Here is a 12,008-nt window from a genome sequence, read left to right on the forward strand (position 1 = left end):
AAAAAAAAAAAAAAAAAAAAAAAAAAAAAATATATATATATATATATATATATGTTTTTTTTTTGTTTGTTTTTTGCGGTGCTGGGGATGGAACCCAGATCCTGTTGCACAAATGCATATGAAAAGAGGCACATGTTCTTGCTATATGCTGTCAGTGGAATTGCAAATTTATTCAATTTTCTTTGGAGGACATGTTGGTGGTAACTCACAAATATCCTTTGACCCAGTAATTTGATTTCTGGGAATTTATCCAAAACAAATAACTAAAAAGAAGACATAAACTATGTTAAAAGAGGTTCCTAATAGCACTCTACATAATGACAAAATCCAGAAAATAGCTTAAGAAAAATCATGGTGTTTTCAACCCTTTGGAATATTATGTAGCTTCAGAAATGATAGTCATGTACCAAATGCAAACAATTCAGAATCCTTGAAGCATTTTGTTGAAAGTTAAGTATCTCAAGAAAGAGCAAATTTTTTGGCGGGAGGAGGTGCGGGGGACTGTGAATCCAGGGCCTTGAGCTCACTAGGCAAGCCTTCTACCCCTGAGCTCCACATCCAGGCTCAAAAGAGCAAACTCCAAAATATTTAAGGATGATGTAACGTTACATCCTTGGGTTTGTATCACAGATTTTCACAAAACACAGACAGAACAACTCCAAGATGACGGTGGGAAAATTCAAACTTGTAGAAGTCATTTTACCTTTTCAAGGGCTATTCTGAGAAGAGACAAAATATACTCTTAGCGCTGAGGCGCCACCTCAATGGCATTCTGCACACAGGGAGCAGCCAGATGTCTTTGGAATGCTCTGAGGAGAGTGGCTGTGTGCTGAAAGCAGAAAAGGATTCTTAAGGGTTGCTAAGGCGCAGCAAACCGCCCGTGTCTTCCATGGAAAATCCCTTGGGAGCAGGAAAGTTATTTTGGAACAAGATTTAAAAATCATAAAAAGAGCAAATTTGGCTGTCCTCAAACCCCCTCCACTGACAATGGCAAAATGTCCTTCTTTTTTTTCTTTTTTAATTTTTTTCAGTACCAGGAATTGAACTCAGGGACACTCAACCACTGAGCCACATCCCCAGACCTATCTTGTATTTTATTTAGAGACAGGGTCTCACTGAGTTGCTTAGCGCCTCACTTTTGCTGAGGTTGGCTTTGAACTCATGATCCTCCTGCTTTAGCCTCCCAAACTGCTGGGATTACAGGCGTGTACCACTATGCCTGGCTTTTTTAAGAAAAATATTATTTGTCAATGGACCTTTATTTATTTGTATGGTGCTGAGAATCAAACCCAGGGCCTCACACATGCTAGGCAAGGGCTCTACCACTAAGCTACAACCCCAGCATGAAAATGTCCTTCTTTAAGTCAAAGGAGGCCCAGGCTCTTAGTAATGCTGTAGTGGTCAGTGTTGCCCTCTGAGGTTGGCCATGCTACCCAGGGACGACCAAAGAAGAGAGACTCTGGAAAATTGGCCAAGAAAGACAAAAAGATTCAGTGAACAAATTTGGGGGACAGGCTAAAAAGAAAGAATGTTCCAGAGGCAAAGTTTGGGACAAGTTTAATAACTGAATCTTTGATGAAGCTACTTGTGACAAATGATAAGCTTATAACCCCAGCTATGGTCTTGAGAAACTGAAGATCCAAGGTTCCCTTTAGTAAAGGATTTATCATACTGGTCTCAAGGCACAGAGCTCAAGCTATTTACACCATGAATATCAAGGGCAGAGATGTCCCAGAGGCTGGGGAAAAGGCATAAATGGGCCCAACTGACTTTACATTTGGAAAAACGAAACTTAATGTTAAGTTAAAGGAGGGGAAGGGATAATTCTGTCTTTTGTGTCTGCCTTAAAGCAGGTAGTTGGTACTAACAGTGTAAAACAAAATTATCCCTTAAATTCCAGGCCCTTAACTCAGCTGATTAACATTGCTATACTGAATGGCCGGTTTCAGGATGTCCTAAGGTCACATCTGGTTTCTTTTGGCTGCATTAGCTTAATTCTTCCATGCTGGAAACAGACCAAGAGTGTGAAGGCATAGTACCATCCTGTTTTCAACTTTCTCAGGAGTGAGGAAATAGTTAGATACTTAGATTTGCATGAGGTATTATATTAAGTTGCACACCATGGATGGTGGGAGTTTATGGGAGAGTGGAATGTCAAAGGGCCAATGCGTTAAGTCAATCTGCAAACCCGAAAACAGGATTTGCTTGGATCACCACACTAAGGCACACACACACACATTCACACACACACCCCTACCTCAGCGCACACACAGGTGACCGTTGTTCCAGACCCATGAAAACTTCAGGTTTGACAAAGACATTTTCACATGCAGATATTTCAGGAAAGGGCTTGGAGAAGGAACACACGATGTAGCTTGAACTTGAGGCTGAGGTGCAGTTGGAGGTCAGAGGCAAGAAATGTGATGAAAGAAACAAGGAAATGTTAGAAAAGAATGTGGCCATTCAGAAATCTAAGAGGCACGCTCAAATGAGAGAATTCCTTGATGAACACTGTTCTAGGAAGTTGAGGGTGCGTGTTACAAACATCCAAATATTTAACAACCCTGTGTGGCTCGGCCACAGGAATAAACACCCTGCTGGGGTGTATCCAGGATGGCAGAGTCGGCCAGCAACCCTGTGTGGCAAGTTGGTGTGTTTTGAACAGAGTTAAAAGGCAGGGTGGGGGTGTAATGGAAGATGGAGCTACAAAGCAAGAACATTTTTGTTAACTGGACTTGGGGAAATATTTCCATGGAGAAGGCTGACTGACCACACACTGTTATAGGAAGCCTCTGCCTGGACCCATGGGAGAGAGAGGCTGCTGCCATTTCGGCACTTAGTAGGGGAGCCTGGCGTGAGGGTGTGGTGCTGGCTGAGGAGCAATAAAGCAAAGCTGTTCCCACACCTTCCCGCCCAGAGGACACTGCACAGTAGGAGCTACTTGAGATGGAGAAACTGCATTGGAGGGAGGATTTAGCTCACCTTAAAATCGACCCAGATTGCCATATGATGCCCTCGGGGTGGTGTTTCCATAGATGATCTTGGGGTACGTGGCCCTTTAGATGAGGGGGAATCAAGTGCTTGCTAGATGGATGGACGTGTGTGTGTGTGTGTGTGTGTGTGTGTGTGTCCCACTGGGCCGCAGACCCACCGTGGGTACTAATTTTGGCTGGACAATGAGAGCAGACACCCAGGCTCCTCCCACCCAGGGTCCAAGGCTCCCTGGTACCTGAGCTCTAGGACTGGGTCTAAGCAGCAGCCACAGGCTTGTCCCCTCTTCCTCCATGTCTTCTTTCCCATCAACCTGCAAGTTAAGGGCCAACATTCCCTTGACGCCAGCTGAGAAACAGAGTGCGGAAGCTACACTTGGAAAGAAGATTGCTTTTTACTTTATTTACAACAGAATGTAAGAAAAAGTAAGTTATAAACAATAATAAATAACTGGGGAGGGGGATGACACCGTACAGCCATAAGACGACACAGGATGGCACATGTGAGTGTCAACTTCCGATTGCTTTGCTTGTCACCTGTAACACTTGGTCCTTCGGCAGTGGCAGTGGTATTTTGACTAATGTAACCAATCAGGATCCCAGCTCAGAATGTAAGCACTAAAAATTACACTTGAAGCTACACAAGTGGCACAGGATAACATAAACTCAGAGAACCTCTTCCTAGAGATACAAAGAACTGAAGTGAGATGGCCAATCCAACAGACCTAATTTCAACTGAAACAGGCAGACACATCGAGAGGCTTATCCTAAAGCATTTGTTAACTTCACAACAACATTACAATTAATAATGGCATCTGAGAAACTCAACATACCACATTCTGTTACTTCACTAACTCCTACAAAGCTTAAACACATTTCAGATACAAACAGATTGTTTTGAAGGTAGAAGCCAGTATGTTTTGCCTTGGCATGCCAATTCTGTGTGCTACTGTGTGCTACGTGAGTTTTAGCAAGAATGAACAGTTTAAAAGTTTACTGATGATCAGGTTGCAGTCATTGGACAGCAATCTTTTTTAAGAACTATGTCTCAGATGGCAGATTGTCACCTAGACTGTCAGATGATCAGAAAAGTACTAAAACCATTTAGACAATTCCTCTCTATTTGAATTATCAGATTATACATTTGATACAGAGTCAGTTACACTTTGGCTCTTCTCAAACATAAAATTCCTATTGACCTAAGCCACTCAGTGACCTATTATTTTGTTGTTTCTAAGCCAGGGGGAAAAACTAAAGAAAGAATTTATTTATTTATTTAAAAGTAGGTGGACATATGTCTTTAGTTTTATTTATTTACTTTTATGTGGTGCTGAGGATTGAACCCAGTGCCTCATGCGTGCTAGGCAAGCGCTATATCACTGAGCCCCAGCCCCAGCCCCATATTTATTTGCTATTTTTATGTAATGCTGGGGATTGAACCTAGGGCCTTGCACACTCTAGGCAAGTACTCTACCATTGAGCAGCATCCCTAGCCCAGCAAGAAAGTAGAATTTAAAAATATTCATAAATAACAATCATCCTGAAACTTTTACTGAAAATGATTTATCAAGATTTGTCAGCATCTATTTTCTTAGTTCATTATTTTACTTTGAAATAAAATCACACAATTTACTTTTAGAAGTATTGTTGGGTTGTTTAAGTGTCTTCATTATACATCCATGACTGGCTGGTACTTACTTTCACAACCCAAAACATGGCTAATATATACCTCCAAACAAATCAAAACCATTCCCCCTACACATAGATGCAAAACCATAACAGAAGCATTTATAAACGAGTTCACCAATGAACTCCTATGGTTTCAGGGATAATGGTGGCAAATAAAAGTGTCACAGCCTCCTTCATTCTTACCCATTTTCTTTGCTTTGTCTTTCTACAGCTTAAAATGAAATGATCTTCAGAGGTGACTTCAGACAGAGTTTATGCACTAAAAATAAGAAGACCTCTCTCTCTCTCCCAGGAAAGCACAGCCAAGGCAAGAATGCTATGCTATAGTCAACAAAAACTACAGAGATTTCACACTCGAAACCCATTCAAAGTAATGGACCTTACGGCCATTTTCATAGTCTCCACTAACATCAGAGATGAAGAGGGGTGAATATATGTGTTATCCTATGGATTATTTGTTTTCATTTGGCTACCAGAGACTTAAAATTGGTGGTATGGAACTCACTACCCTATATTTATATATATACAGGTATAATACAATTTTGGTGAGTAAAGTTGAAGGTTTCCACATTGCAGACAGAGGCACTGAGTTAAGGATTCTATTTTTCCTCAAACATGCTTAGCAAATTCAAGTTTCTGCTTTTTTCTTCTTCTTCTAAATTTCCATCATGCAGCCATTTAATTTCCATCCTTATAAGAATTATTAATGTTCTATGTACACATTCATCGCAGGCTTGTATCCCACAATAACAAATCCGCATATGGAGAAGGTGAAATGACACTTGGAAACCAAGATGTGTAAAATATTGAGTCATTTATGCCATGTGATGACTGGATTAAATATTCAAAGCAGCTAAAGGAATATCTGCACCCCCCATTTTGTACTGCACACAAATCATATGTAGACAGAAAAACTGAACGTATGTTAAGAGCACACCCACTTTGTTACTTAAGAATCACACCATCATGGGCAGCTTCGCAATTGATGTCTGTGGTATTATACTGGCTATAAAAGAAAGAAAGGTCACAAAAGGAAATCAGAAATTAGCTTTCTAAAGCATATTGAATTATTGACTTTGACAGCAGAAGCTACTTTATAAAAAGGGAAAATAGCAATGGTATTAATGGAAAAACTAGGTGCCAGATGTGTTAACAACCTGCACAGAATAAATTTGTTCTATGTGAAAATAATGATCCCACCCCTACCTTGATTTCAGCTCGCAGACAGTAAGCAAATACATATGCTATCTCCTTGTCTTCTGAAAGTAGAATTTTGCTTTCTAAAGCCAAACATTCTTATTAAGTACTACTGCATGGAGAGGGAGCCATTGAAAAGTCCAAGGGGTTTGATAAAAGATTAAGTTTTCCCACAAGCAAAATTCATGCTTCCAAACCATGCAAAGAGGTTTTCTTACTATGATACTATCATTCTTAAGGAAAAGATGCACTGTTATCTAAGCTATTTGTGACTGGTTTCCTTTGAGTACTGGGTCTATTTTCCTTTAAGCTAAATGTCAGACTATAGATAAAGAAAGATGGTGCTGGGCTCATGGGTCCAGCGCCTGCACCTTGGGGGCGGGTGTCAATCTGCAAAAGACAACATGGAGTGCTGAGCACTGGGGGCGGGGGTGGGGGAAGCAGGCACTGGCCACCACTGAGGCTGAGGGAAGGAGAATCTGCTCCTTGGTCTACACTGTTTCCTTTGGAATCTCTGTTTTGGGAAGGCCCCTTTCCTGAGGTTGGAGGTGACGGTCAGAAAGGCTAGCTAGGGCGTGGGCTCTGGAGTTGCCCAGTTACCTTGTTTTCTTCCTCTCGTGAAGGACAAATATCAATGCTGAGATTCTGCTTGCCCTCCCTTCTGTGTTTAAAGGCAGTGAGGTGCAACAGTGACAGATTTCTCTTTGGACAAAAAGAGAATTCTTTCTGCCACTTTGATGAATGATCTTGCCTCCTGTCAATCTTGTTCAAATCTTGCATTCACACCACTTGCAGAAATGAAAGCAAGACTCATGGACATTTATTATCATTCCTTATTCTTTTTTGGGGAGTGGGTACTAGGGATTGAACTCAGGGGCACTCGACCACTGAGCCACATCCCAAGTCCTATTTTGTATTTTATTTAGAGACAGGGTCTCACTGAGTTGCTTAGCACCTCGCTTTTGCTGAGGCTGGCTTTGAACTTGCAATCCTCCTGCCTCAGCCTGCCAAGCTGCTGGGATTACAGGCATATGCTACTGCGCCCAGCTATCATTCCTTCTTTTTACAAATAGGAACCACCAGTTCTGCTCATGCTCTCCTCTTCCTTGGCAGTATTTACTTATTTCTGCAACATTCCTAATATCTGGATCTTTCTTTCTTTCTTTCTATAGTGCTGGGGATCAAACCCAGGGACTCCCACAAGCTAGGCAAGTGCTCTATGACTGAGCTACACCCCCAGGCTCCAAAATTTGGATTTTAAGGAAGGAGCAAGAGAATGACAGTCTTTTCTAAGGTCTGGTGGTGGGCGATCCATTCCAGGGATGTCTGGATGACTAAGGAAAACTAGGAGAGGAATGGGAGACAATTCCCTTTTTCATGGTCTGCATACCAGACCTCTAACAGTGTTAAAGCCCAGTTAGCTTATTCTACCCTTGGATATCTTCAAATGGGCAAATAGTCAATGAATTCTATTCAGTTAATTGCAAATTCTGAGAATCTTAATGGATGATGGTAGCTGGCAAGTCAAGGTTTGTTGGTACCTGTACAGAAAAAAAGATGCTTGTTTCACCTGGGTCTCTTGGTTCCTAAACTAAACCATTCCAAAATAAATTGGTTATAGTCACATTTGTTCATGCAATTCTGAAAGATTTCGGAGGCCACAAGGGCACAAGGGGAAAGTTATTAAAAGGCAGAAACAAGTGGAATCTTTATTATTAAATTCTGTGAAAGGTATAAATAAGTTATCATCAATTGCACTTGGAGCCTCTATACGTTCGTAATTAAAATTTTCAAAAATTTAAGGAGTTAACTCGGCCCCAAATCCTGAGTCAGATTAATCAAAATCTCAGTAACTACTGGTATTCAAGTATTGGTGGTCAGCAGTTCAAAATTTAACAATTAGGTTTGTGATGCCTGAGAGTATTTTTTGAGAATTTCAGGTCTGATGGGAGGAAATCGACTTTACTATTTTACCACACTTGGCAACAAAGTGGTATGAAGTTTTCATATATTTACCCTTGAAGTCCATGCCAGCCTCACCAAATGCCCAATACCAAGGCTTCCTCCCTGACTTATAGCTGTGTCTACAGAAGATCCCTTCTGGTTTTTTGCAAGTCTTACATCTTAAATATACTATGACGCTGTGTGGCATACTTAGGATTCATATTATTTGTGAAATTACTTTACCCCATGCACACTCAGAGATCAAAGGAACATGTTTGAGTGACAAAGCAGTCTTTTCCTATATCAGAAGATTCTTAAAAAACAACAACAACAACAACAAAATGAAAATATAAAACCCATGAGATCTCCGGGTGAGGTCACTCTGACTTGGGCCGACGTGGCTTATCTGAGGAGTGCATGCCGGGCAAATTCAGAGTGGCTTTTTTCTCAGGGTCTGGAAGCGTGAGAGTTTCTGGAGCTGACTTTTTCCGGGGTCGATCTTTGGGAACTGACAGAAATTCTGGTGCATCTGTGGAGAGAGGGGTGGACGGGGCGCTGGACGGGGCGCTGCGCACGGAAGAAGGCAGCAGGGGAATGCTTGAGATAGAAATGGCAGGTGGGAAAACGCCAATTTTCTTGTTGGTGGCTTCCTGAGTGGCTCGTTCAAATTCTCGGACTTCATCCATTGTCATGTCTTCAAAGGGAAAAAGAAAGAAAACTGAGCTGTCACTTAGAAGAGATGCAAACAGATTCATCACTTCACCTGGCTTCAAAGGAACTCTGGGAACCCCATCCTTAAGGGGGCTCTTTCTGATCACAAACCCCAATTGTCATGGAAATACTAAATCCTCAGTTATCTTCCATTTTACTGAGACACACCCTGGAAACAATATTCCTTTGTGTACACCCATCTAAGATCTTCCAGAGCATTATTGAGCCAGTATTTTGAGTATTCTGGATAAATACTTAAAAGAAGTGTACATGACTAGACCCATATACAGTGTGTGTGTATATATGTGTGTGTGTGTGTGTGTGTGTACACAAATGTGTGTGAGTGCGTGTGTACATGCATTGTGGGTATGGTGCGGGGTATATTGAGCTAGTATTAGACCTGGTCATCTCTTCTATAAAGAGAAAGTAATTAAAGCAATCCGTGGTCCTGAAATGATACATATTATTGTCATCTTCAGATCACAAAAAAAAAAGAAAAGAAAAAAAACCCTGATATATCTCTATAAGGTAAATTCAGGTAGATAGTCAGAATTTCTCAATATGCTGTCTTCTTATTTAATAAATACACTCATTTTTTTTTTTCTTTTTTGGGTATTCTGAAGAGGCACGGAGGTGCTGTTGTTCCTGGTTTCCTAACTATGTATCCGCTATGAGATTGTTATGTTTTAATTCAGCTTAAAATACAAATAAGAAGACAACAATAATAAGCCTGAAAATTACCCCAAAGCCAAGAAAATAAAACCATTTCTTAAAGCAACTTGAAAGAAAAATAATAGAGAATGAAAAGGGAGGATCATTTAATGAGCAAGGATTGTCCTTAAGAGGAAAAAAGCATTATCTGTAATTCAACAGATAAGTCAGCGATGCTTCATTTAACAGGCATTGTCGGGTGATGTAGATTTTCCAAATACCTAAAATTCCCTTCTTAAGTGAGAAATTAAAAGCAGCATTTTAAAGGATGTAAACCTTTCCCTAATGAATTTAGTGCATACACACTTACTACTTTGAAGACAAGCTATATTGTGTCACTGTGCAACTATCCAGAGATGATTCTCTTCTCAGGGTCTGTTCTTTATAGCTTCCTATCACTTTTCTCATTTTCAGAAACTGTATTAATTAATGTTATTATTATTTATTTATTGCAGGGCTGGGGATTGAACCCGGGGCCTGGCGAATGTCAAGCAAGCACCCTACCACTGAGCTATACCCCCAGTCCTGTCAGAGTTACCATTAACTACTGCCAGTCTGGTAACCTTTGACATTTTATTTACCAGGAATAGGGCAACAGATAACTGGGCTTATTAGAATAGGCACCGATTGAAGGCCTAAGGGCTTGTCTTTGAGTAAAATGTGAAATCTGCTGCCTATGGATTTTCATCTATTTTGACTTTCCAGAGACTCATTTTTCATTCTCTCTTGTCCTCTGTCATGAACTTAGTAACTGAAACTTCCTTAGATAATGCCGCATGACTAAACTGTTGTGAAACCACATAGCCATTCTAGAAATATTAAGTATGGAATGAACATTCACGATACAGTATTAATCATTAGGTTTTATAACATCTGAGCAAACCAGAAACTTTCCATAAAATGAAATCCTTCTGAATAATTATTAAAATTTCCTGAAAGGGAAAAGTTTTTACAAAAATAAAAAAATAGCAACTGTTTTGACATAATATAAAATTCACAATATATCCTATTAATTTACCACTTTGTTTTCTTTTTTTTTTTGGTGGTACTAGGGACTGAACCTAGGGGTGCTCTATGACTGAGCTACATCCTCAATCCTTTTTATTTTTTATTGAGACAGGGGTCTTGCTAAATTACTGAGGCTGGCCTTTAACTTGTGATCCTCCCACCTTGGCCTCTGAAGTTCCTGGGATTGTAGGCATGCGCCACTGCACCTGGCAATTTACTACTTCTAAAAAACACTAAGGCAATTGGCTAAGAAATGAAATTAAGGTTAAAAAAGGAGTTATTTACTTTGAAGTAAAGTCAAGACTCTCAGAAAAAGTTTACTGAATTGAACTATGGTGTGTTTTTGAGAGAATAAACAAATAGCATCTTTGAGAAATTAGACTTTCTAACCAGCATCTGTGCATGGTGCTCTACTTCATGCATCCATCAGGGGGCAGAAATCATCCAAAGCACAGAATTTTAATTTTCCATTCCCAGTCCCTTAGAAGTTCCCTTCCTTGAAGGCTTTGAAAGCCCTCAATTGAAAACAAGACTGTTATTTCCTTATGCTGTGTTCAGGGATGTTAATTTTGCATAATTTCAATCTAATCTATCCTTGCTCAGGTGGATTATTTAAATTTCATTTAGCACCCATGTAGGTTTTATTTGTGATGCATAGCAGCTTCTTGATTTTAACTGTTTTTTTTTTTTCATTGTGATAGTGTAGAGAGACTGTGGAAAGATAAATGATCCTCAATTTCATGGAATTCCAAAGAATAAAGGAAATGTCACAAGCTTTCAAAATAATCACTTTGTGTAACTTCTCAGTGGGTAGGGTATATCTTACGCTGAAGTCACAACTGTGATTTGCAGCCAGAGAATGCATGGGACTTCTAGCTTATCACCTTGTATATAGTGAAACTGACTTTATAATACTCAGAGTAAAACTAAAAGAAAACCAAGCAAAGAGCCTTAAGCTGCAAACTTCAAGAAATGAGAAGGTGAAAAGCACTGGCTTGATGCCCTTGAGACATCCCCAGTGTCCTCTTTCCCTGTGGCTTGGTCCTACGTCTGGACATATTTATAGTGATTAGCTTTCAGATCAGTTGAGGAGGAACTAGTATCTGACATTCCAAAAGGAAAAGGCAATTGAAAGTGACGAAAATTCAAGAATAGTTTCCTTAAAGACATTTCTAACTTTAGAACAGGGAGAGAGGAGTGGGAAGTCTTATCGGAATGTGTACATTTGTAGAAGGGAAACACTTCAAGTGAGTCTTGCCCCAACAGTTTCCTGCGACCCAATCACTGCATGCAAAGCAGGGCAGGAAGAGTTAGGGCCCTTGCAGACTCAAGGGCAGTCACATGCAGCCAATGGCAGCCCGTAAGCTTTTCAGGCACATTCCAAAGTCATGTTCTAAAATCTTAACTAAAATTTCCAATGTGCAACCAGAAGGTCTTCACGATTTTAAAGCATCTATTTACAACAACAGCCACTTCTCAATTTTCTCTACCTACATTCTTGAATTTTTTTTTTTTAAATCTAATATGTATTATTCCAGGCGCTGGGCTGACAAACAACTCAAGCCGGACCCCAAAGAAATCCCAGCTCTTTGTATGGCTGAAGACCCATAAAATGACTTGGTGATTACTTTTTTCTTTGTTGACTGTTTTTCCTTTCACTAGCAAAAAGGATGTAGAGATGACTCTATTTAAGATGCTGGTGAACACCACAAGCTCTTAATTTCCCATGTGCGACTAAATAACCTCAGGCTCTGAGGC

General features: G+C 40.2%; 1 protein-coding gene and 1 pseudogene across 1 annotated transcript in view; one reads left to right on the forward strand and one right to left on the reverse strand.

Moving 5' to 3' along the window:
* The window catches only part of LOC125615094, an 8,739-nt pseudogene extending 6,984 nt beyond the window's left edge, over window positions 1-1,755 (forward strand).
* Window positions 1,756-3,366: 1,611 nt separating this feature from the next.
* Window positions 3,367-12,008, reverse strand: part of Pitpnc1 (phosphatidylinositol transfer protein cytoplasmic 1) — a 189,141-nt gene continuing 180,499 nt past the window's right edge. Inside the window, exon 8 of the mRNA XM_048798202.1 lies at window positions 3,367-8,514. Coding sequence (XP_048654159.1) covers window positions 8,198-8,514 — 317 coding nt within the window. The 3' untranslated portion in view covers window positions 3,367-8,197. The remainder of the gene's footprint in view (window positions 8,515-12,008) is intronic.

The sequence above is a fragment of the Marmota marmota genome, unplaced genomic scaffold (genome assembly GCF_001458135.2).
Source record: "Marmota marmota marmota unplaced genomic scaffold, marMar, whole genome shotgun sequence".
Classification (NCBI taxonomy): Eukaryota; Metazoa; Chordata; class Mammalia; order Rodentia; family Sciuridae; genus Marmota; species Marmota marmota.